The 26580-nt window shown below is 27.8% G+C and overlaps 7 protein-coding genes across 12 annotated transcripts; 3 read left to right on the forward strand and 4 right to left on the reverse strand.

Annotated features, from left to right (window-relative positions):
• Positions 1-40: 40 nt before the first annotated feature.
• Positions 41-1745, forward strand: LOC132907204 (glyoxylate reductase/hydroxypyruvate reductase). Its single transcript, XM_060960063.1, has 4 exons — positions 41-369; positions 622-942; positions 1022-1479; positions 1546-1745. Exons 1-4 carry the CDS (start codon positions 182-184, stop codon positions 1671-1673), a joined length of 1095 nt encoding a protein of 364 aa, XP_060816046.1. The 5' UTR covers positions 41-181; the 3' UTR covers positions 1674-1745.
• A 126-nt stretch (positions 1746-1871) lies between these two features.
• LOC132907227 (mitochondrial thiamine pyrophosphate carrier-like) lies at positions 1872-3570 on the reverse strand. The gene is made up of 4 exons (XM_060960108.1): positions 3271-3570; positions 3032-3184; positions 2465-2667; positions 1872-2397 (listed from the first exon to the last, which is right to left on the reverse strand). The coding sequence occupies exons 1-4, from the start codon at positions 3388-3390 to the stop codon at positions 1932-1934; spliced, it is 942 nt and encodes a 313-aa protein (XP_060816091.1). The 5' UTR covers positions 3391-3570; the 3' UTR covers positions 1872-1931.
• A 142-nt stretch (positions 3571-3712) lies between these two features.
• Positions 3713-4669, reverse strand: LOC132907216 (uncharacterized). The gene is made up of 2 exons (XM_060960089.1): positions 4111-4669; positions 3713-4012 (listed from the first exon to the last, which is right to left on the reverse strand). Exons 1-2 carry the CDS (start codon positions 4543-4545, stop codon positions 3797-3799), a joined length of 651 nt encoding a protein of 216 aa, XP_060816072.1. The 5' UTR covers positions 4546-4669; the 3' UTR covers positions 3713-3796.
• Positions 4670-4810: 141 nt separating this feature from the next.
• LOC132907194 (ATP-dependent RNA helicase p62-like) lies at positions 4811-10588 on the reverse strand. 3 transcript variants are annotated; one of them, XM_060960045.1, is made up of 8 exons: positions 10570-10587; positions 10326-10419; positions 9978-10019; positions 8708-9697; positions 8321-8499; positions 8167-8226; positions 5911-6147; positions 4811-5821 (listed from the first exon to the last, which is right to left on the reverse strand). In XM_060960045.1, coding segments are annotated over exons 2-8 (1602 nt in total). In that variant the 5' UTR covers positions 10328-10419; positions 10570-10587; the 3' UTR covers positions 4811-5729. The 3 variants fall into 3 exon arrangements, 2 of the variants coding, with proteins under 2 accessions (XP_060816028.1, XP_060816029.1); XR_009658126.1 differs by lacking the exon at positions 4811-5821 and adding an exon at positions 6919-7335 and having other exon boundaries at positions 5932-6147; positions 10570-10588; XM_060960046.1 differs by lacking the exon at positions 9978-10019 and having other exon boundaries at positions 10570-10588.
• A 931-nt stretch (positions 10589-11519) lies between these two features.
• LOC132907448 (integrin beta-PS) lies at positions 11520-16641 on the forward strand. The gene is made up of 10 exons (XM_060960568.1): positions 11520-11730; positions 12673-12838; positions 12979-13285; positions 13371-13599; positions 13703-13787; positions 13858-14505; positions 14586-14897; positions 14978-15178; positions 15259-15762; positions 15840-16641. The coding sequence occupies exons 1-10, from the start codon at positions 11723-11725 to the stop codon at positions 15903-15905; spliced, it is 2526 nt and encodes an 841-aa protein (XP_060816551.1). The 5' UTR covers positions 11520-11722; the 3' UTR covers positions 15906-16641.
• Positions 16642-19640: 2999 nt separating this feature from the next.
• Positions 19641-24745, forward strand: LOC132907205 (reticulophagy regulator 3-like). Of its 3 annotated transcripts, none has more exons than XM_060960065.1 (7): positions 19641-19722; positions 20290-20599; positions 21571-21696; positions 21791-21887; positions 22058-22208; positions 22316-22444; positions 22566-24745. In XM_060960065.1, exons 2-7 carry the CDS (start codon positions 20367-20369, stop codon positions 22841-22843), a joined length of 1014 nt encoding a protein of 337 aa, XP_060816048.1. In that variant the 5' UTR covers positions 19641-19722; positions 20290-20366; the 3' UTR covers positions 22844-24745. The 3 variants fall into 3 exon arrangements, with proteins under 3 accessions (XP_060816048.1, XP_060816049.1, XP_060816047.1); XM_060960066.1 differs by having other exon boundaries at positions 19718-19845; XM_060960064.1 differs by lacking the exon at positions 19641-19722 and having other exon boundaries at positions 19864-20599.
• LOC132907209 (tRNA methyltransferase 10 homolog A) lies at positions 24736-26427 on the reverse strand. 2 transcript variants are annotated; one of them, XM_060960071.1, is made up of 6 exons: positions 26387-26402; positions 26040-26299; positions 25579-25888; positions 25268-25414; positions 25093-25198; positions 24736-25018 (listed from the first exon to the last, which is right to left on the reverse strand). In XM_060960071.1, the coding sequence occupies exons 2-6, from the start codon at positions 26219-26221 to the stop codon at positions 24807-24809; spliced, it is 957 nt and encodes a 318-aa protein (XP_060816054.1). In that variant the 5' UTR covers positions 26222-26299; positions 26387-26402; the 3' UTR covers positions 24736-24806. The 2 variants fall into 2 exon arrangements, with proteins under 2 accessions (XP_060816054.1, XP_060816055.1); XM_060960072.1 differs by having other exon boundaries at positions 24736-24999; positions 26040-26427.
• Positions 26428-26580: the final 153 nt, after the last annotated feature.

The following is a 26580-nucleotide window of genomic DNA, read 5'->3' on the forward strand; positions in this document are numbered from 1 at the left end:
CCACTAAAGGGTATATGGATTTATATAGTAATATGTTTGAACTTTAAAACCATAAAAATAAATTTAAGTATTTAATTGATAATAAGTAAAGGTTATAGTTTCCCGTATTTGATGTTTCTGTTTAGTCGAGATTGAACAAATATATAAGATAATAAGAACCATACGTCTATTTAATAAAAAAATGTCCTTATCTAACTTCACTTTCTACACGAAATCAAATCAAAGATCGCTACTTTTAATTGCTCTCAAACTTTTAAGACGTAACGATCAAAAATTCGTCACATCTAGTCCAGTTAAAATGAGTCGACCAAAAGTTTTGATCACCCGCCCAGACATTCCAGCTGCCGGGTTAAATTTACTTAAAGAACAGTGAGTATTTTTTTAATATTTAAAGAACACTTAAAATACATTTCATTCTCTTAAATCATATAAAACACATTATCCAATTTTTAATATCCTATTCTATGAAGTTGCAATTATGTAACATACATATGCGTAATATTATACTTTAACATCTCAAACATTTCGTGCCAATATTATATTTTTGTCTTTGATTTATATGTACTTGCAATGAAAAAACTGTTTATTAATTTTTCTATTTCTTTTTGTTTTATATTTTAGGTGTGATGTTGTTCTATGGGAAAAACCTGAGCCAATTCCTAAATCTGTATTATTATCAAAAATACAAAATATGGATGGAGTTTATTGTTTATTGACAGACAAAATAGATGAAGAAGTTTTAAATGCAGCTGGACCACAATTGAAAGTTGTGGCTTCTATGTCAGTTGGTTTTGACCACTTAGATTTGCAAGCTTTGAAGAAGAGAAATATTAAAGTTGGTTATACTCCTGATATTCTAACGGATGCAACAGCTGAATTGACTGTAGCATTATTACTAGCTACATCTAGAAGATTAATAGAAGCAAACAGAGCCATTTACAAGTATAAAACAGAGCATATTTTTTTATGTATTAAATCGCGTAATTAGACATACATTTTATTTCAAATATAATTTATATAGGGGTGAATGGAAAGCATGGTCACCAACTTGGATGTGTGGATCAGGATTATCTGGATCAACTGTTGGAATAGTAGGATTAGGTCGTATTGGTATTCAAGTAGCAAGATGTCTTAACAGCTTTAACACTGCTAAAATATTGTATACAAGTAGGAGTATTAAGCAAGAAGCATCCGAATTTGGAGGAGAAAAAGTAGAATTTGATATGTTATTGGAAAAAAGTGATTTTGTAATTGTAACAACAGCTTTAACTCCAGATACAAGATACATGTTTAACAAAAATACATTCAAAAAAATGAAGAGATCTGCTATATTTATAAATATCAGTAGAGGAGAAGTTGTTGATCAATCTGCTCTGATAGAAGCTTTAAAAGGTGGAATAATCAGAGCTGCTGGTTTAGATGTTACAACTCCTGAACCTATTCCATTAGATAGTGAACTTTTGAAGTTAGATAACTGTGGTAAGTTAACTAAGATCTATCTGTAGTAAAATATATAATAAAAATAATGATTTACTTATGTTTCAGTTGTACTACCTCATATTGGTAGTGCTGCTAGAGAAACGCGAGAAAAAATGTCAATAATTACTGCTAAAAATATTATGGCAGTCTTGAAAGGAATTCCAGCTGAAATGCCTGCTCCACTTCAATTATAAATATAACTTAAGTTAAATATCACAAATAAATTATTGAAGCAAAAATAAATTTGTGAGAAGAGACTAAATCAGTTTTAAGCTTAAATTGTTATTTACCATTATAACTTTTGATTCTTTATACAAGTATGATTATATGTTTATACGTATATATTATACACTTAACATATATGTATAAATTATTTTGTACATATGGCAGTATGGAGAGAATATTATATACTGTACTCTTTTAATATTAAGACTAGCATTATAATAACTTCACTATTCCGAAATATATAATCTCAAGGCTTTTAACACTATTAAACTTTGCTCATAGACCGTAAAATGCAATGCCGTTGTCATACTAGCTTTCAATTGAGATGGTACTAAACCTTTAAACAGTCCTTTTACTCCTTCCTTTCTTATAGTTAATTTTAAACAATCTATAAGTCCTTTACATTCAAAAAAAGTACCAAAACCTTTTCTACCATTTTTGAATCCTTGTATCTGTAACCTTTTCCTACTAAGATCAAACGGATATACTGCAGTTTTAGCTAATAAACCAGCTGCACTACCAGATATTATAGAATTGAAAAAACTAATATCAGTTTCATCATAATATTTCTTATACATATCACTGAAAAATGCATAAAATGCAAATTGCAAACCTGTATGTGGCACAATTTGCAATACAGTCGGTAATAATCCATAAAAAAAAGCCTTTGGAGATTCATGTCGTATTATACAACTGTAAATATACTTTATTAAACAATGTTTGATTCGATGGCAAGGTGTATTTACAGTATTTAACTTGCCTGCAAGAATGGCAAATTCCTTTATAGATTACATGATTATTTGATTGTGCTACTAATCTGGTTCTTAATGTATCGAAAGGAAATGATATAGTTGTAGCTATAAAACCAGCACCTGCACCAGCTACAAACTTCGTTGAATATTTCCATTCATTTAGTAATGAAAAATTATAAAGCTCATGTATAAGCAAATTATATGAATAAAACTGTAACATTTTAATATTTAATTATATATTTTGACAATGACTTTAAAATATTTTTATATTTAGATAAGGTATTCAAGATTCAAATGAACAGTGTTCCAAATGATACTGTTTAAAATTTGTAGATATTGGCATATTCAGGGAAAAATATTTTCATATTTTTTAATTTTGTTACAAGTTTTAATTTATAAATTATAAACTTCAAGAATATACAATACACAGTATCAGATGTAACACTTAAAGTCATAGTATCTCTAATACAAATTAATAATTTTTGAGATTATTTTATATAATATTTATTTCAACTGAAAGAATTATATAATAGAACTAAAAAGCAACATGAAAGTTTCATAAAATATACATTTACCTGGCTAGTCCCATATATAACTGATAATAATTGAGCAGGTACATGTCCTTTCCAAAAAGCTGAAATACCTTCTTCCTTAAATATTAAGTAAAATGCTTGTAGTAAAGAGTGATATTTACTAACATGATGGTTAGCAATAGGTTCAACTTGTAACTACAGTGATAAAAAATTCTTTTTAATGTCTATATATAACATTATAAACATTGTTGTTGTATTACTTGTGATATATATTCTTTTACCTGAAATCTAATTTTCACAACATCGAAAGGTTGACAAGCAAATCGTGTTACAAAACCACTAACACCTCCTGCAATAGCATGTTCCAAATTCTTACTATTACCTTTTGATGAAGTGTCCATTATTTTCTAAACTTGGTACTTAATAGATTGTAAATAGCATAATAACAACTGAAAAATTGAAAATAAGATTTTTTATACAAATAATAAAATACTTTTATAAATGGCAAGTCAGTATTTAAAAAATACATGTATGTAATATTTATTTGGAAGGATAAAATCATTTTTCTTACTGTACATAACCTAAATTATTCTCATTAGAAAAATCAGAATCCACATCTGTTCACAATAATTATTATGCCCATAAAATAAATATAACCTTGAGTATGCGGATAATACATAAACGATTAGATGAATACTTTTGATATAATTATAAATATAATAATATATTTAACTAAGAATTTATTGAGATATAGTTCACAATTTTCTTTCGACGTATATTTTATTATGTAACTAACACTTTCCAAACTTATTTGTTATAATTATAATCAATTTCTTGTATTATTTCGGAGACTGGCGAATAATCGTCTAAATTGCAGGCATAGTTTAAACTATAATAATCCTTTACCAGTGATGTTAAGTTATATCCCCAGACACTTTGAAGTACAAATTTTATATTTCTCCTGGATGGAATGTTCAAATGACCGTTTACAGCTATTAAATTCAAATATTCATTAAAATTTTCCTGTAAAAAATATATTCCACAATATTTTTGTTTAATTTATTACATCTTTATTCAAGTCCTTAAATACGTTAAAAATTAATTCAACGATTTATACTTACATAATTCTCTAATTTCCATTTATTCCATAATTCAATATACAATTTAAACAAATTTAAAATTATTACTTCATATATAGAGCAAATATTTTCAAAGCTATCCTCAAGTTTTTCTAATTCGTCATTCTTTAATGCATCATCATTCATTCTCTGGAAATACCATTTCTTAAAAAATCTTTTGTTTGCATCATTTTGTATGTACAAACATTTAATATCCGTCATTATGCCGGAATTGTTAATAAATACTTCGTGACACAATTGAAATCCACCATCTTCTGAAGATTCGATTAAATGAATCACAAAATCAGAATAAACAAGCAGTAATCCTGTAATATGTCGTGTAATATTTTTCTTTATTGAATTATCAAATACTTGTATTATATTCTCATAATCTGTAATTTTTGCACAAAAAATAAGTCTATGCACAAACGTATGCATTCTTGAAATATAAATAAAGTACACTTACTTTAGATAAGTTGTTTGATCAATAAACAACATGTGTCACGCTAAAGCAAATATTTTTAAAATTTTTCTATGTTTGAAATGTAAAATCTATTTGATTTTCTAATTGCTTTTAAGTATATTAGTGGACATTTCCTTATGTCATGAATTAAAACTGCTATAAATATAGGAAATTTTGCGAATATGCAATCGTAGACAAGGTATTGTTGATCTTCAAAAGAGATTATATTTAAACCACATGTATTATAAACATTTTATCTTCTTTTACACTGAATTTATTTTTGTAGTTGCAAATATGATACATTAATGTGAGACATTTTTATCTTTTGAACAGCTTAAATATAGAGAATAAAAAAATTGCCGAAATTCAAGTGCTATAGAGTTGTTGAATCAATGGAAAATGTTTTTATAATGCATAACTTTACTATAAAATCGATTTATCGAGCAGATTTCTTTTGGTGAATTAATACTATGATATTGACACAGAGTATATATATGCAAGTAAACGAAGTGTAGTTTTACAGTTAATATTCAGTATGTTCTCCCACATAATTTCACAGACAACAAATAAATGGTTTTCACTTTATGACCAAGTATCAAATTGGTCACATTGAAAAAGTGGAATGAATACTGATTACATTTACTACGTACTTATATCTTACTGAGCTCCAACTTCTAAAACACGTAAATAATTATAAATTAAGTTTTTCCTTACTAAAAAAAATTTAACAACAATTATGGATATTGGCAACCAATTGTCAATAAAGGGAGGAAAACTTTTTAGATCAAACTTAATTTTTTGAAATTGTCAATCATTTCCTATTAACTATTTCTTTTCGTATTTCTTACTGCGTATTTGTCACTTTATGTGTGCCTCAATGAAAGGGAAAGTAGAAATGTAATGCAAAATATTATTATAATGGAAATTTAACAAAGGTACTCATTGTATGTAGTTTACTAAGTTTTGCTCTATCGCTAACTACAACAATAAGATTATAAATAAAAATTTTAAAAGTTAACCGAGCACGGAACTAACATAAAGCAATAGGGCCTTAACGGAGAAATTTTACTAATCACAGAGGAACAAATTGTAATAAGTTTCAGATCTCCAACAGATTACTTGTTCAGAAAGTTTGTGATTGGAAGTTGAAGTAAACCAACTACGCGTCAAAGTAACTTAGATTATCGAATCGTTTATGTGTTTTAGGGAAAGCAGTTTCTCTTCTGCGATAATTTCCATAGCCCCAACGATCTGAAAAATTAAACATAGAACATTTAAGTAAATTACACAAAATCATTATACGATATGAACTTAGTTTCATAGTTTTCACAAATACTTACTTCGTGCAAGATCATTTCCAGTTCTGTCTGCAAGTTCCATAAGTTTTGGATTGATAACTTGTTTAGCTTCCTTAAGTACATTAATTAAACCTTTAGCCTGTCGGCTATTTTGTGGTGTAAAGAAGGCATAACTCGTGCCTGAATTATTTGATCGGCCCGTCCTACCAATTCTATGAATGTAGTCTTCAGATGAAGTCGGATAATCGAAGTTGATCACGTACTTTACATCGTCGACATCTAAAGAAGTTGTTTCATTAAAATATGTACTAACGTAAAAATATTGAGCGTGTTAAATATGATGTAAGATATGCTATATTTAATAAAAATATTAATTTTTTGGCAATATATACTCAATATGCCAACTATAATATGAAATTCATATAGATTATATTATCATGACCTTTTCTTCTTTAAAATTTTTATATTTATTTGTTAAAGTCGAAGCTGAATGCCATAACAGAAATTAATGCGAAAAACTAATTATTTTTATCTCCATATCTTTCTATGAGAATATGCAGCTAAGCCTACACTACATCACATATCAAATACACAAATTTCAACATTAAATATTAAAACTTCATAACAGTTAATAAGTAACTTCTAAAACCTTACTTAGTAACATAAACAATAGAATATTTGTATTACCTTTCTCTATGCATATTCTGTACACAAGTATTCATAACATAGAACAAAAAATGGAAGAACTTATAAAAGGAATCAATATTGTAGATACTTAAATAAGAAATCCGTCACAATAGAAGGAGTGTATATATCATATTCCCTATAAATTCTTTTTCTTTCACAAATATAATGAAAATGATTATTTTAAGTAAGATTTACAGTAACTTCTTCTTCAAACATTGTTACAATTTTATATTGTCTAATATTTCACATTAAGGCGCTTTCATTCCTAACTATTAAAACATTGAAGATAAATTAAGAATTGTATCAGTTTTACATATAAATGTATATGAATGTAAGTTAGCTGCATAGTAATTAAATACAAACCCTGTTATCGTTGATGCACGTTCCGTATGACTGCATACAGAGCGCCTCACGATGTGTGCTATTCTTAAATGCAACTTCACATCGCAACGTCGTGTCCTAAGCATCACCACCGAGTAGCGATAGTAGCAAAATCAATAGATTGTTGTCTCTCATACGGGCTGAGCATTGGCTATGAAGTGTGATGGTTGTACCAAAACGTAACCAACGGTCTTACCTCACAACCAACCAGCGCCGATAACGGCACCACCCGCGCACCACTCTACTACTTGCGTGGTACACAGGCTGAACACAGAGGCACATTAAGTACAATATTATGTGCAAAACAGAATTGCGTATGTACAATGAGTGAGCCATGTTTTCTTTATTCAACGATCGTTTTTCATCGCACACTCAATACAATTTGTGCACCATGTGCCTCTGAAACAAAGGACAACCAGACTGATTAACATAAATTACAAGATGCCCACATATATTACTAAAGCACTTTTCTTATATTCCAATCTTTATACTCTCAATTCTTTAACACAAGCACATTATTTAATTCCTCTTTCCTTTTCTTCTCCTTCTTTTTTTCTCATTTTCTCTGATATTTTTTTTTAATAAAATAGATAGCATTACACGTCAAAAAAGCTAATAGAAAAATTAGGATAAACAAAAAATTGTGTACAGTACCTGAAGTATATAACACAATTATATGATATAAAATAAAAAACATGCAGCACTTCTTAAACAGTAAAAATAAAAACTTACGACAATTTTACGCTTTTCATATTAATACAAATATAAATATATATATATATAAATTTTAAAGGAATAAGTAATAAAAGTTGAAGCTACCTAATGCCATCTATTTATAGTACATTAAGCTTATGTAAAGTTTGAGAATGTACACTAAAACTATTTTTTATACTGCATTAATATTATTGTATCATTCTACAATTTCAATAATTAACTATAGAATTCTACAAAAAATAACACATTGTTAAAAGGTCCTCATTTATGAATTTTCCTTATTTCTTAATTAACATGGTAAGTTATTTAATGTTAATTATTTTTATTTCAAAAACAGTGGGGCATCACCTTCATATAACCAGTCTGTGCTACATCGCCACTTTACCCTACCCTACCCCTTTTTAATTAAGTACAAATTTTCTCAAATACAACTGATCTAAACTTCAATAAATTCTTCAAAATCTACTATGTTTTAACAAAAATAAAAAATGTTAAACAAGTAACTCTATTACTTACCCAATCCACGAGCAGCAACATCTGTTGCTACAAGAATTGAATCCTTATTTCTTCTAAATTCTAAAATTTAATATAGCATAATGTATTAATTATCTGAATAATGTAATGGAAATGTTATATATATATATATATATATAGATATATATAAACAAACCTGTAAGGACAAAATCTCTTTCTAATTGCGATTTGTCACCATGTATGCACACTGCTGGCCATCCATATCGACGAATAGTTTTAGTAATACTCTCCACCTTTTTCTTTGTCTCTACAAAAATTATTGTCTTCCCACCTTCAGGACTAACATTACTAATTTCCTGAAGAAGATCTTGCAATCTAAAGTAGAAGAATAGAATATTAAATTGTAAGCAACATTTAAAAAGTAAAATATTAATATATTGAGTAAAAGTCAGTTCTTCTTAGAGATAAAATATGAAAAATCACAAACTATCATATTTTACTTTCATCATAAACGATAAAATAAAAAATTTTCATTTTGACATAATTTATACTATTAGTAAATCAAAATATTTAAAATACATACTTCGCTTGTTTTTCATGTTCTTCACAGACATCAACAATCTGAAGAATATTATGATTAGCTGATAATGTTAATGATCCAATGTTCAATTGTGTATAGTCTACAAGGTATTCCTCTGCAAGGTTTCTAACTTCTTTCGGCCAAGTCGCAGACCACATCAATACCTGTCTATCTGGCCTAATTTGTTCAATAATTTTTCGAATTTGAGGTTCAAAACCCATGTCTAGCATTCTATCTGCTTCATCTAATACCAAGTACGTACATCTACGTAAATTAGTTATACCTCGTTCCAAAAAGTCAATTAATCGTCCTGGTGTGGCAATGCAAATCTCAACTCCTTGTTCTAAATCGCGAGCTTGGCTTCCTTTTGGTGCACCACCAAAAATACAAGTGCTTCTTACATAGCCAAAATTATAAGTAACTTTTTGAATTTGCTGTGCCAATTCTCTTGTTGGTGCTAGAACTAGAGCAATTGGCCCATCACCATGATTTAATGGTTGTTGACTGCTAATATGTACAATTGCAGGTAGGATGTATCCTAAAGTTTTCCCAGATCCAGTTTGTGCTATTCCAACCATATTTTGTCCAGACATTGCAATTGGCCATCCTTGAGCTTGAATAGCGGTTGGTTCACTAAACCCCTGCTTTCTAATACACTGCATTACATGATCAGGAAAATTTCCTTCTTCAAAATGTTGTATAGGATTAGGAATTTTCTCTCCCTTAAGAGTAATCTGATTCTCTTGTCTAAATATATCTATTTCTTGTGGATGACGTGATTGAACATTAGGATGTGGTATATAAAAATCTTTTTTAAAAGGCTTTAAATTTTCAAAATTCCAGTTTGGTTTTTTTAAAGCTCCAATAGTACCATGCATATTATTTTTGTTGCGATTTTCAAATCGCCCATTTCTATTATTAGCATTATTTCCATATACAGATCCCCTATCTTTCGTTCTATAGTTTCCACCATGATAACTAGCTCCGTATGTCCTGTAAAAAATTTAGGCATGTATTATAATTAAAGCACCTTATTATGTATTTTATATGGATGTAGGGAACAAAGAGAATCAGCTCCAGATAAAAAAATATGTGGATTCCGAAGGCATGTTCCCAAATTACTATTCCTCTCACAAGCATTCATGCTCCATTGATATATACAAGATGGAGGCATGCCAAAATGAGAGGCATAATTAGTTATATTTTCATTAAAAATAAATTTTGTTTAATTCTGTTTCTCCATAACTATTAATATGCATATTTATATACAAACCTAATTCTCAGGGACCCAATAGCTCTCATTACATGCCGTAACCTTTAATAAACAATGACGGCTTTTATGCATATATATTTAAAAATTTATCAAAAGTATTTCTGACAAGACACTTTTACAGATAAATGTAAAAATATTTGTTCCTACATAAAGAAGACCGTTACGTAACTGTACATGTCGATAAATTTTCGGAACGATATTATAACGAAATGCAACGACGCATTGCGGATATCATACAATGGCCGAACATGAATGACTTTGAAGAAAGATAGTTAGGATATTGAGATATAAATATAAATTATACAATTTAAATTTACAATTATAATTAAAAATAATGTTGTTACTCACATGTTTGATATAGTAATGGAAACTTTCAGTTCCTAATTAGATTACAGTTGAAGATGATAACTTGTGTTGAATCGATTGAACAAGGTAACGAATCCTAAAATGATACTTAATTTTTATTATTGTCGGTTTACATTTAAAACATGGAAAAATATTACAAGGGTAAATGAATTATCGATTACGATGCAACATTTGCAAGTCTTAAAAAAAAAGTGAGTTACGAACAACAGTCAAACGTCCTACTTACACCACATCCAGGAACAGAAAGAACAATTTAATATGTACCCGGATGTGACATACGTCAGGGACAAACGTATTCGAAAGTGGGGATGCGCAAAAGCTCCGAAAACACCTCTTTTCGTCCTCTGCGCATGTAATACAGAGTCGATTTTGATTGACTTGAAGGCAACAGACAACGTTATTCAACTCAGTATATTATTTGCTGCACTTACATAATTTTCTAAATTGCAACTATATATACGTATATGTTTTTAGTATTAATGTATTTAATATTATAATATCAAAAAATTTACTCTCGATTACATAATATCATGTAATAATTATATTTTTTCATTAAAATTATTCTATATAAGATGCTATACTCTGTTCAGCAACGAGTCAGGAAAGATAACTACAATTGGTCACGTGATCTCCCACTATTGGTTGATAGTTGCTAGTAAATTATGATTTTTGAGAACAACCTGTTTTATTACAGAAAATATTTGAAATTGTGAAATATTTGGAACTGTGGTGCTAAATCATACATTAATTTGCTTATGGGATCAATATTCACAAAAGTTTCTATTCTATAATATTTCAAAATTATTAATTCATCTTTGTTTACCCAAAATTTTAATCATCTGGTTTTATTTAGTCCCTTGGACTCAACTCGTTTAGCAGAATATGTATATATGATGCTAGTTTGGTAATATTATTTTTTATGTTATTAGTAAAATTACATTTTTATTTCTCTTAATATAATAATATTATTTACAGGATTAATGTACAGCAATAAGAATGTATAACGTTATATTTACATCAAGATCCAAATAAGATTTCAAATATTCCGCTTTGTGTGTATCGTACACAAAAGGAAAGATAGTTCTAAGATTGAACACATGTAGCGCTAGTATTCTATTTGTTCACTTTATTCGAAAGAGATGTATTCTCTAGGTATAATTAAATACTTTGTGAGATACGTACAATCAGAATCAGGATCAGTCAGACAATCAGAAAACGTGTAGTGTGGTGTAACTGGTGTGAGTCTATCACGATCTGGTATAGGCAGTTGGTTGTGGAGTGCGTGCATTTGATGGGTTACCTTTTATGGCGATTCAAGTAAAAGAAAACATTGGTCAATCTTGTGATGTTCTAATAACAAATTGAAAGAGATATTTCTGATGGAAAAGTAAGCCCTCAGAATTTCTTATCCAGTTTTTTTCGTTTTAATATTTGTGGTTTCGTTTAGGAAGAGATATCATTTTGTAAATATAAAGATGACGGCATCGTCGTGAATGAATAAGCCGTCTGTTTTAAGCCGTGAATAATGGTATTTTAAAGATATCGAATACTTTTAAAGTATAAATAAAGAGAATTCTTCGAAATTTTATAAGTGAACATTTTTTATATTTGGATTATGTACAAAATGTTACTGAAGTTAAGAATAAAAGCATGGGAGAACTTTTATAATCAAATCTGAATTTTCTATTAAATAATTAATTATATTTTGTAAATACTTTATTTTTCTTTAAATTTGCTTTCCTACAAGTGTATATATCTAACGTAACTTATATGCATTTCATAAGGAAACATTTATAAACAAACTTTATAAAACAAATTTTTTAATGTTTTGATATCAACATTAATTATTTTAATTATATTTTGGTTCAAACTTATAGCCATAACGTTAAAATAAAATGATAAGGTAATGAGTTATTTATGGGTATCTTGCCAAATAAATTTTATACTGTATTTATAAATAAAGCACAGTTTGTCCCACATTTAAATAAGTAACTAATACCATTAAAAGTTTTTAATATACTTTTATCCATAGAAAGTGAATCCATATTTCATACTTATTCTTAGAGAATAAAAATGGGAACTAAGAATGTATATTTTAAGAATATGATGAGTCAACAATTACAAGAATATTACCTCATACCTACCTTATTCTTGGTGGAAATGATTGTACAAAGTCATAATTTCATTAAAATTTAATACAAGAGTAATAGAATTGTTATTTTATTTCAGAAATATGTCTTATCTATGATTTATAAACTACATTAAAAAGTATATTTATATGTAATCTATTAACTGCATTAATCTAAAAAGATCTATATTTTATATGCAGAATGTTTGGCAGCTTCAGATGGATAATATCAATAACAATCGTTATTTCATTAGTAAAGGCAAATTACTCACCTCCAGAGAGATTGACTGGAATGAATCCTTGTATAAGCAAACAAACATGTCATGAATGCATACAAACACCACATTGTGCCTGGTGTGCAGCACCAGTGAGTTTTTATTTACATGTATATTATATATGATTTTTATATAATTTTATATAATTATATGTATATTAATAATATAATAATAATAATTTTCATATATAGTATATTTTATATAAATAATTAAAATATATTAATCCTTACAGAAATTTTCAGAAAAGCGGTGTTTTCTACCAAACATTAATACTAAAATATTTGCAACATGTCCTGGCGAATATACATGGAATCCAGACAATGTTTTTAGTATGATAAGACATAGAAATTTAACAAAAGGTGGTTATGCATATGGTGGTGCCAACAGTTATGAATATTCATATATGAATTCTAGTACACATGGCTTTAGTTCACAGTCCACTAGTAGTGGTAGTAGCAGCAGCAGCAGTAACATTGGTAGCAGAAGGCAAGAAGCTGTACAAATTTGGCCACAAGAAGTTAATTTGAAACTTCGAATAAGTAAGTTAATGTAGTTATTATATATTAAACTATTTTGGCAGAAAACAATATTTATAATATTAGAGATACAATATAAATCTTTTAGATGAGGCACATAGAATGACTTTTGCTTATTCACAAGCTGAAGATTATCCTGTTGATTTGTACTATCTTATGGATTTGAGTAAATCTATGGAAGATGACAAGAAAAAATTATCAGATTTAGGTCAACTCTTAGTAGAAAGTATGAGTAAAATTACAAGTAACTTTCGACTAGGTTTTGGCAGTTTTGTTGATAAAGTTGTAATGCCTTATGTTAGTACAATGCCTAAGTCGTAAGTTTCCCATAAAAAATTATAATCTTTCTGCATGCATAATTTGAAATTACTATTTTACATTTCATTTAATGATAAATTTATAGTAAGTTTTGTATTTTAGATTAATAGAACCATGTGATGGATGTGCAGCACCATATGGCTACAAAAATATTATGACATTGTCTCAAGATACAAGTCATTTTGCAGTAAGTATATAATAATATAATCTTGCAATGAATATTCCATAAAAATTATTAACTTTTCTCATCTGTGTAGAGTTTAGTGCGAAATGCTTCAGTATCTGGAAACTTAGATGCACCAGAAGGAGGATTTGATGCAATAATGCAAGCTATAGTTTGTAGACAGCAGATTGGCTGGCGTGAAAAGGCTCGTAGACTTTTAGTATTTTCTACAGATGCTGGTTTTCATTATGCAGGTGATGGTAAATTGGGTGGAATTGTCAAACCAAATGATGGCGAATGTCACTTAGATAGTACAGGACTTTACACGCACTCATCATTACAAGACTATCCAAGTATTTCTCAAATTAATTTAAAAGTTAAGCAAAATGCTATTAATGTTATATGGGCTGTTACGGAAGAACAAATAAACGTATATAAAAGGCTGACTAAACATGTAGAAGGATCTTTTGCTGGTAAATTATCAGATGACTCGAGTAATGTTGTAGAATTAATTCGTGAACAGTATGATGCAATTTCAAGTTCAGTTGAAATGAAAGATACAGCTAGCAGTGCTGTGAAGGTAAAATACTTTTCAAAATGTTTGGGTACGGGACCGCTTATTGAAACTTCAAAATGTGATGGATTAAAAGTTGGAACAAAAGTGGAATTTACTGCAGAAATCGAAGTCACGAGTTGCCCAGAAAATAGGTCTGAATGGAAACAAAAATTCGATATTTATCCAGTAAGAATAAAAGCATTCGCACTTGTCTACATAATTTAATATTTAAAGTTAAAGAAACAAATTTTCTTATCTTTTTTTAGGTTGGAATTAATGAAACGTTTACTGTAAATTTGGAAATGTTATGTGACTGTGAATGCGAACGCGAAGGTGCTATGTATGAACCGAAATCACCAGAATGTAATGGTGTAGGAACTTTAAAATGTGGCATTTGTGAATGTTATGATGGATTTTTTGGAAAACGCTGCGAATGCAGTCCTCATCAAGAAATGACAGGATTAGATAAACATTTCCAATCTTGTAGACCTGATAATACATCTCTTGTAGATTGTTCAGGGAGAGGAACTTGTGCTTGCGGTCAATGTGAATGTGAAGAAAGAGAAAATCCTGAAGAAGTAAATATAGATATATGACTTTAATATAAAAATTTGCATCTTTTTTGTTTGAGTATATGATATTGTTTTGTTTTTTACAGATAATATCAGGTCATTTTTGCGAATGTGACAATTTCTCGTGTGATCGAGATCAAGGTCATTTGTGTTCAAATCATGGAACATGTGAGTGTGGTCAATGTGTCTGTAATGCAGGATGGACTGGTCCATCTTGCAATTGTAGATCTTCAAATGAGACTTGTATTGCACCAGGAACTACCAATGGAGTGTTATGTTCAGGGCATGTAAGTTTTTTATTGCTTTAAAAAGAAAAAGCTTTATCTTGTTTTACAAGTTTAACTTCGATTAAACTTTTATCATTTAGGGAGATTGTGTTTGTGGTGAATGTATTTGTCATGAAGAAGGAAACACTAGATATTCTGGTAAACACTGTAATAAGTGTCCAACCTGTCCAAGCCGTTGTGAAGAATTAAAAAATTGTGTATTATGTCAAATGTATGGTACTGGTAATTTCACTGATAAAGAGGAATGTGCAAAAAATTGCAAAGAATTCGTCCCTGAACCAGTTGATACAGTTATACCAGATGTGGATAAGGATGAAGTTCCATGCTTTGGTATAGATGAAGATGACTGCAAATATAATTTTGTTTATTATTACAATGAAACAAATTGCCTAAAAGTCAGAGCTCAGAAGGAAAGGGAATGTCCACCCCAAGTTTATATGCTCGGTATAGTATTAGGTGTAATTGCAGCTATTGTTTTAATCGGTCTTGCATTATTACTTTTGTGGAAACTATTAACAACTATACACGACAGAAGAGAATTCGCAAGATTTGAAAAGGAAAGAATGATGGCTAAATGGGATACGGTAAAAATATTAATTTATTTTTAATTTTGTATATTTTGTATGCTGCAAAATATTTCATTTCAATTATCTTTAAACAGGGTGAAAATCCAATTTATAAACAAGCAACTTCAACATTTAAAAATCCAACATATGCTGGAAAATGAAAATCATGAAAATAATCTCTATTTAATGGAAGAAATTATTTCATTGCAGAAAATTATGTTTTTATACATAAATATAAATTTTTGATTGATTAATATTTAAATGATAAACAAATTTTATTATGCAGCGAATGAAGCTTTAGCACTAATTAGAATAATTATTAACATTATAATTGATAAGTATTTAATGGAATCTAATGTAATATGAAGCTATCAAATTATTCATTAAGTATGATATTATAATACTGCCATATAACGTAGACTGCTATGTATGAATGCGTGCGTATGTATGTAAGTGTAAATTATGTACACAATGTATACAATGAAAAATTATAACGTAGAAATCGGTATCTGCATGAAAATACGAAACGGTTTAAAGATTTAAAATGTTAATCTTATTGTAACACTTATATAGAAGTGCCTTTTTGTCTTTTATGACAAAAATATATTTATATAATTTCTAATTGTCAACTTTAATATAAAATTTATGAGATATAACTCTTTCAGAAGACTTCATTCACTCTTATCAAATTAAGGTAGAGTGTGATGAATTTTTCTTTTAAATATATTTATTGACATTTTTCATACATCCACAATATTTCAAATAGAAAATATAAATAAGGTACATTTTAATATGTGATATTGTAAGACCTAAAATGTTTTTATTGACAAAATGTTCAGTTGTTTTCCACCTAAGTCTTCCTGAATCTCATATATGTTTTATTTTTTATAAAAACAATCTAAAAATATATGTAGAAAATTGTATAAATGTAAAGAATAGCAAAATGCGTAGTAATAAGTATAAATCATTTTGCAATTTATAACAAATGCGAGCCTCGAGATTTTTCATTCTAAAAGTTTATGAATTTTTATCCTTATTATCCTTATTATATCTATAGATAGAAATGCAGTCAACGAAAAGCTCGTTAAAGCAACATAAATCGACATTTTAAATGTACCGAAAAACTAATGCTTTTATAATACATTGTATTAATAACTTTTACACTACTTTATCGTTATTTATATGTTCACGTTCGGAACAAAGAAATAAACTTAGTATAACAATAACTAAATTTTCCAAACAATAAATATTACAGATTTATGCAAATAGTATTATTACGAAATAATTATTTCGTGATAAAAATGATCTATTTAATAAGTCATGTACTTGAAATGAAAATTATACTGTCATTGATAATGACAAAAAGATCAACTTATTTTACATTTTCATTGTAAGATAAATAAATATAGTAGAACCTAGTTAATACAAACAAGTTAATGCTGAGCATCTTTTATCCGAACTAGGATCAATCGTAATTTTGTAATACGTATAAACACTCTTATAATGAGTATGTATATCAATACATACAATTATTTGTTTTTATTCGAAATAAATTCTGCGTCAAAGAAGGAAAAGTTGAAATCGTAACACTTAAATTCTAATATTTGAACTAATAAGAAGAATTCGAAAGGATAGCTATCTACTGAATTTCTATTATCAGAATTGGTCGGTTATCCGAACTGTCTTGTCCTTATCCTCCAACCTGTTCGGATAATCGAAGCTCAACTGTACAATGTTGTGTTTTTATGTATTGATAATATATTTTCATGAGTTCATTTGTACATTTACAGCCTGGTTTTCGCAAATAAGCTACGTGTACGTATATGATCTGCTTCAACATTAGGGTAATGTATTGTTCCTAAGAAGAAAGTACTATAGAAAGTGAAATAGAATTTAATTATATATAGTAATAATAATGATATTACAAATACAAGTTTTGTTTATAAATAATTGCGTATGTAATATACAAAGTTTTCATTAAATTCTGTTTTAATTTTTCTATTTCTTTCAAATTACTAAATTTGCAAAAATTAAAAAGCAGTTACATTTTTAATGGAAATATAATACTCGTGCACAGTAACAATTTGTTAGAAATTTGCTTATAATATACAGATAGCAGTTTGCGCGTAAAATTGGCGTCGCGACAAGAACGTAGTACAATAGTATGTGTAGTTGCAATTTTATGATAAACTACATGATTTTATAGGATACGTTATATTTTAACATAAATTGTATTCAAATATATACAAATTATCATTGCTAAAATATCTGTAATGTAATACCTGATAATACATAATCAAATTATCTTGTGTGATTATGTAAATATATAAAAATAATACAAAGATAAGTGCAGAATAGAGGTCACGACGGAAATAAAATGTATCTTTAATTACGTAATTTTTAATTATTATTTACTATAAATTACAATTACTTATTTTGGAATAGGGAAATTATATTCTATATTATTTATATTATCTATAATATAATTAACATTGTATATTGGAGTAATTATTATATTAGTTCTATTTATCGTATAAAAATTTTACAATGACGCATGACTAAAAGAATGTACTCTTTATTTCATTTAATTATCATCTTTCATTACTTTTTGATAGCAATAATATAATAGACTTTCTAACACCAACGAACTATATAATAAAAATTATCCGTAATTTTGTAACGGAATCGAATAGTTGTCGAATGAAAAAAAAAGAATTATCTGTAAAATGTCCTTAACCTGTTAATATCAGAATTTTAAATATATTTAACTACGATAGCGGAAAATTTTAGGGAAGTTTCTGTTATGACTAGTTTTAAAAAAATTTATTGGATAACGATACATACTTAATAATTACAAATTATTTGCTACTATCACAAGTAAATTACGTATAAACAATTATCTATATACTTTTACTTACCCTCATTTACGAAAAATTGTTAATAAAATCTAGTTATACGATAATGACATTGAACAACTAGACTAAACATTTTGTTTAACAAAATCTAATTTATATGTCATAAAATTTCAGAATTTATTACGTTACTATGATATAGTAAAAGTGAAAACATAAAAGAGTCTAATCTAGCATAATTTAAAGTGGAATGAAATTATTAGGAAATGATAGTAGGCAAAGATTTTATTGACCAGACAGAATTCTAGTATATAAAGTAAAACATTTTCACTTAATTAACCAGTCTATTAATTAATTTATTCATTGAATAATTTTACAAAAAAAGAAAAGAAAGAAAAAGGGTTAAATTGCCATTTTAAAAGAATATTAGTACATACAATATCATACATATATGTACATACATATATATACAGATATATCGTTTAAATATTAAACGTAATTTTACATTGTAAATATATTGTGTTAAAATTGCTAGATAAGTATAACGTGAATTTCATAAAATTATTCATTTATCTATAAAAACATTTTGTTAAATTTTGTAAGAAGATTCCATAAGTGACATTTTTTATATAAAATATAATGAATATATAATTATGAATAATATTATAAAATACAAATTTATATAAAACAACAATGAAATTAAATATATAAGTTCATAGAAATTTTGTATAATTTTTATAGAAATGATAGGATAAAAACTTTAAAGTAGTCTGATCATTGAATACAGTAGATATAAATTACAATTAAATGAATTTTATAATATATATAATAATACAAGTTTCGTGATTAAATGACTTCTTAAACTTCCGGTGTAATTCTTTCTATTCTTCCTAATTATAAGATGTATCATTTTTTATTTCAAAAATTAGATATTAACTATTCTAGCATAAATTAAAAATCAAATGTTTAATATCATATGAAATACAGTGTTGTATCAAATATTAGCGGAATGACTAAAATTTTGGAATTTACGCAGTTTCATTGCACATTTCCTGCTGTTTGTACGCGGTGCAACCACATCTCGTGTCTCAACAGTCACGTGTTTGAGCTAGTAGGCGAAGGCAGGGTACGTGAAATAACGCTTGAGGGCGTACGTACGTCGTTTCAGTAGCACGTTACGTTAACTAGCCACGAACTAGTGCTTCTAGAGAAATACGAAAAAAAGACAAAACGTGTCATTAAGAATAAGGTACATATTTATAAAATTAATAAGAACGATTGTAAAGTACCGCGAGGGTATACACTCAGTTCTTATATATATTTCGTCTCTTTTCGATTTGTGTTTCTTTCCCTTACTTTGTTCTTTCTCTCTTTCTCTTTCCCTCTCTCTACCTCTCTCTTTCTCTTCTCCCTTTCTCTCTCTCTTTCTGACTCATTCACGTTGCACTCGTTTGTACTGTATCAGCCGTGGTCATAGTCATAGTCTTAATCCATCCTTTCGTTTATATTCATTTCTATCTTTCTCGCTTTCCGTTCTTCCTTCTCTGTCTTGTCAGGTCATCTCCTTCTTTCTCAGTCTTTCTTTCTTTCTCACTCTGTTCTTCGATGCAAAGCAGAAGAAACCCCCGCGGTTGCTCGTTCGTTCTCAAAAGTCTTACTCTCGTTGTCACGCGCTAAAAATACTCCCGCACAGTCTTCCGAGGGTGTACCATGCCAAAGGAGTACGAAAATTAGGACGACAAAAGCAGTCAACGTCGACCTGGAACTGTCATGGAACGGCTTTCGAGAGTGGCATGTTATTTTCGATGGATGAGGAACGCAACACCTCATGATGCAAGTGAAGTGGAGGACGAACATAAAACTGTCGAGGATGAACGGTATCGGAATGTCGGGTGCAATTTCGAAGCCTCTAGGCGACTTTGTGGCATTTTGGAGAGTATCCTTCTTTGGGAGAACTCCGTGAACAGTATCTCCGTCCTGATCGTATTCAATATACTGTTTTGGTAAGTCCATATAGCATTGTAATATCATATGCATCACTACTAAGATATGCTGTTATGCGTGATTTCGCAAAATTTGATTACTACTGTACCGATATACGCTTTTTCATTGTAGAGTTCAATTTTCATTTCAGCTAGATTACAAAATAAAGAACCTTGTAACATTTAACATAATGCTGAAGAATCAGTATATATAACGCGTGTTTTTTCTCGTTATACGTAAAGCTCTGTAATGTTTTCCTTTTTCTAGTAAACAAGCTTACTATAGTGACACTAAATAAAAATTTTATGCGCATTAGTAGAAATTATTGCGAAGCATTCAGCTGTTTCTAAACGTCTTCGATGTAATTCGCCTTCAATGTAATTTGTCTTCTAGGTCAAGGTTTGTAAAAGTGTGCGCGTTTCGGCATTTGATTTGTCAGTAGTAAATAACAGTGTCACTGTTTAAGCATTCTGATACTTTATATCATTTTTTGTACGTGCTTCTTCGTAATAAGCGTACAAATAACGTCAACTATATGATGTTTTTTTTATACATGTTACAAAAATAAGTTGAGATAAGCGGTCATTGATGGGTTTTCGTAGTTCCGAGTAGTACATTCTAAAATCTCTTTCTCCACGATTATATTTCTTCGTGACATTCATATTTGCTTTGTCGAATGAATTGCATGTTTTCTGCGTATTTTCCCACCGGACCTACAGTACTATTCTAGATGGCAGTAGGTGTTGACAATTAAAAAAGTAACGTATGATTGAAAATCGACCAGTCCATATTACATATAAATTCAATATTTATTTCGTTATTATGATTGATTATATATTTAATTATTTATATACTTTATAATGAAACTGCGAATAGAAAAAATTAGAAATAATTATTTCATAATTATATATTTTTGAAAATTACAAAACATTTAATCATATATCTATACAAAAAAGTTTTAAAAAGTATTAAATTTTTATATATTTTTCAGGAGTATTATTTTATTAGAAATTCGGAGTTTTGCTGCTGCCAGCAGTGCTGCACTAGTCACTGTACTCTGTTATAGTACCTTGGAAGCTCAAGTTCAGAAGGAAAATAAAGCATTGGACACAGCTGCGTATGTGTTAAAGTTTCCAAAACATTATGCTTATATACTTATAATTATCTTATATATACAATTAATTCAATTAAAATGTATAATGTATTTATAGTTCCTATGCAAAAGCAGAACAAATTGAAAAAATAGGAAAAATAATAAAATCTGCAATTCATTGGTTGAAACAGTTAAGGAAAGAGCAACCAGGAGTGGTAATGATTTATTTATAAATATATTTTATAATATAGAAATAGTAAAATATATTTAACTAATATATATTTATTTTGACTATACTATATCTATAATATATATATATATATATAGTGTAGTATCACTACACTATAACTATGAAATTAACTCTAAATATTAAAAATGATTTCAGTTTTGTACTGCAGTATGCTCTCTTTCTTTGGGCCTATGGATTATTGGTCGTACTATAAATGGTGTACTTCTTACATATACAATATGCATGAGCATTTTACTTGGACCTGCATTGATGTTGAAGTTACCTAGCAAAATGGTAGTACAAAAAGGTGATTAATATAATGTCAAATATAAAAAATTTTATTTTTATTAATAGTAAGAACTAATAATGAGTATAATGTTAATTCTAAATGTTATTATTTTCACCTTATTATAGAGTGGGATAGTGAAATTGAAGAATTTTTACCAGCAGTAACTGAAGACAATCTTCAAGTTCTTACAAGAGCTGGAGAATCAGGGGATCAATCTCCAACACCGACAAGTGTATTGTCTGATGCTCAAAATGGTATAACCAATTATTTAATACTAGTATTGTTAAATATTATTTATTTAAAGAGCTATTTCATACCTATTTAATAAATACCCGTTTTTACCAAATTTTATTAAAAAGAATTTTTTGATTATAGAGTTTCTTATTGATGAAGATCTTCTGGGTCTTAAGATGCCATCACATGAAGATGGAAGTACTGATGGTGTAGAAGTTTCTGAATTAGACCTTAGTGCTGAAGAAACTGATGTGGATGGTATTAAATTTCAAAGTGGCCATTTTGAGAAAGGATCATCTTCTGAAGAAGAAGCAGAACTTGAACCAATATCAAGTAAACTAGTTATTCATAGTGATGAAAGTGGTAGCGAATTTGAAATAATTGATGATCAAGATATTGATAATTTAGACGTTGCATGAAAATAACTGATATATGAACTGTGAAGTTATTATGCAGAATAGGATTAAGTCGAGAGGTGACTTTGTTTGGATAACGATTAAGTAAAATAATTATTTTATTATAATTTTAGCTATTTGCTTATTTACAAATATTTGTGCAAATCTAACATAACAGTTTTGGATAAGCTAAAAGGATATTATTTTTGTTACTACAGAAATGATACAAATTACTTCTTTAAATTTATAAAAACTTTAAAAAATTTGTCAGTAAAATTTAGATATTCTTCTTATGTCGTGCAAATGATAGCTTCTCAGTAGTTACATTGATGTATACTTATACTAAAGTATATTCAAAAAATTGTACATATTATGTGCAACAGAGAGAATTATCTTAATTTTTATTTTTGAAGATATACGATTTTTGATGTATATATATATAAGAGATCAATCATCAAAAAACTTTGAGGGAAAGAGATAGAGATGAGCAAATAACGATTGTCAATTTCAATGTCGCTTTGACCTTCATGGCCAAAAATGGTTTTGTATATATGTATCACACACAGAAAATAGTTACCTGCGAATTATAATTAAGAAATTAGAAACTACAATGTCCATTGTGCAGCAGGTTGAAAATAGATAAATATTATCATAGTAAATATTTACTCCGTTTTTGATATTACAAAAATGACATGTAAAAATGATTTTATCTATCAGGAATCAATTTTTTCTACTGTATAAATATTGAAATATTGTTTTGTGTTTCAAATCAGTTACATAATTTAATTTTTGCAAAACAGCTTTAAGTATTAAATAGAATGTAAATAATATGTATGCATCAATAATATATTTTATTGATTACAAAAATCTCACATTAAAACTCTATTTAAAATCTTAAAGAATTGGTCATAAATTTATTAAAAAGAATTTTTAAAATAATTTTTTAACAAACAAAGAAATAGTATATATTCTCTATCTTCAAATTAGTTACACATATTTTGGTATAAGATTGCTATTAAAAATGATACCACTTATGTAGACAATTTTATTGATACAATTGATAGATGAAGAATTAATATCAAATTTTAAAATTTATTGTTAATTTTGCCCAAATTTTGCAAAAAGCATTTAACTGTATTTTATAAGTAATATTTTATTCATAAAGGATAAGAATGAACTTTAATGTGTACAAACAGTGAACATTAGAAATTATTAAATGATAAATCATTATTAAAAAGTTTCATGTTTTGAGGGAATATATGATTTAAAAAAAAGAACAATTTCTAAATATTGAAAGTTATTTTCCAGTCATGATAACTCTATTATGTCATACAAAATATAAAATTATAATATTTGAAGTAATGATACAATAATGAAGCTAGAATAATATAAAATTTAATTTTATATAAATCCAATTTATTCTTATAACTCCGGATCAATCAAAAATAATTAGTGTAAATGATATATGTATGTGTAAATTTTACATAAATATAGAATATTTTTGAAATTTTCTTGCAAAATTTGAGAAAAATTAATTCATCTTCTTTAAAGTGTAACAATTTTTTTGTTTTACCTCCAAATTTTTATTTTGCATTAAAGATATCATATTTAAAGTGAATCTGTTAAATTACCTTAAATAAAAGCAGACATCTTTAATTTATTTAGATCATGTGCATTAATGCTTTGTAATTTGTGTTACTCTATTTCTAGATTGTATCCCACATCTACACTTAATGTACTTAATGTTTAATTTCGTAGAAACAAAATTTGTCTCTTTTTATTAGTATATTTGAATTTATGTATTTTTTATTTATAATAATTTACATATGTGTACATCAACTCGTGTATATATATGTATCTTTTATAAAATATACTACGATAATAAAATAATTGATAAAAAAATAAAACAGAGTACATATACTATAATATTACATTTACTTTTTTATTTACAACATATTTTTGTTATGTACACACATTATTCATTTTATTAACTATTATTTTCAAATTCATTAATTTTAACATTTGATTCTACTTTATTATTTACCTGAAAAATGTCTTCCTTGTCATTATAAATACGTAATGTATCTTTATTGTTTTCTAATGGTACAATTAATTGTGCATTCTTCCTTTCTGGTAAAACTTGTAGAAATGTTTCCTGCCATGTTTTTCCTTCACTGACTCTAAGTAAAATTTCAAACACTAAAAAAGTTTGTGTATATATATACATAAAGTTTATATGCTAATTAATGAATTTAACCATATATCAGACATACCATGATCAACAGTCAAAACTTTCCTTGCTTTCATACTTAAGAATTTATCTAGAGGTAATCTGCCATGTGTTATACCAGCTTGTATAGCTAATTTATGACAGAGACCCTAAAACATAAATATTGTATAAGAAATTTATATGAACTCATCTTATTTTTTTTATAAACCTTAGCTTACCTTATGACTGTTATGATCAACAAGACCACCTATAACGTACACATAGTCACATTCTAACTGAGTAATAATATTTTCTGATTCGCTAGTAAGATATATAATTTTTTCCTTTGGATAAACATCCAAATAAGGTTCTGCATGAAATTTTACCTATACATTATTATATATTATATACAGGTTGTTAACTTTAAATTAAGTATTTAAATTGTTTCCATATTAGATTAGATTCCATAAAAGTTGATATAAATTATCTTAATCATGCTTAACAATTTTTATCTTCCTAAACTTATTATAATATCATTAAAATAACATACATCCCAATGTTCGTATCCATTGTGCTTTTGCATATCAGCTTTTGACTTCCCGTTAAAACTAGTGAGGGAAAATTGCATTGGTGCAATAGCTCGTCTATTCAAAGTATAACACCTTAGTATTTGTTTAGTTAACTTTGCAATATCCTTATCAATCATTAAATCATCGAAAGACAAATCGACTGTTATCCCAATTTTACAACTGCTATCTGCCATTGTACTTTTCTTTAAAGCTTTCCTGGATGGTCCAAGATCTATATTATTTGCACGAGCGAATGCTCGTTTCTGTCTTGTTTTTTCTCGCTCACGTAATCTATGAAATTAAAATAACTTTTACCTAATAACATTATTGTCAAATGTAATTTGATATAATTTGATAAATGTTGTATCCTCTTATATAGCGAAATTATCGAATACATTGTAAAATCATATAATTCTTTAATTTATTAAAGAGAAATAAAAACCTTCGTTCAACCTTTCGTGTCAACCATTTTTCCCTTTTTTTTACTTTCTTCAGCTGATGTTTACTCAAATTTGGATGTAATTCTGATAACTTTTTATCTGTATTGAAACATGTTTTCTGTTCACAAATTTTTGCATATTGTGTATCATTTCCAATGTTATTTGTATCCTTCTCATTCTCCATATTTTCACAAAAAATATGAAAATGAAACTCGCGTTCTGTTTTTGTGAAAAGATCCACTAAGAGTTGTAGTATAGTTGCCTAAAAAAAATCTCGTTTCATTCAGGCGCAGACTGCACTTAAAACACACTTGAGAAATTACAATAAATCTAAACTGATACTATATACTTCACAATAAAATCGTTCAACGTCATCAATTATTTCTGTTTATTTACATCTAATTATTCCTTAATTAAAAATAACTATTATCTTATTTATATAAATTTATATTCAATATATTTATTATTCTATCAATTATAATTATATATAAATTTTTAGATAATTTATTATTTTTTTAGCGGACGTAAATATCGATAAATGTA

Source organism: Bombus pascuorum, chromosome 5, assembly GCF_905332965.1.
Source record: "Bombus pascuorum chromosome 5, iyBomPasc1.1, whole genome shotgun sequence".
Classification (NCBI taxonomy): domain Eukaryota; kingdom Metazoa; phylum Arthropoda; class Insecta; order Hymenoptera; family Apidae; genus Bombus; species Bombus pascuorum.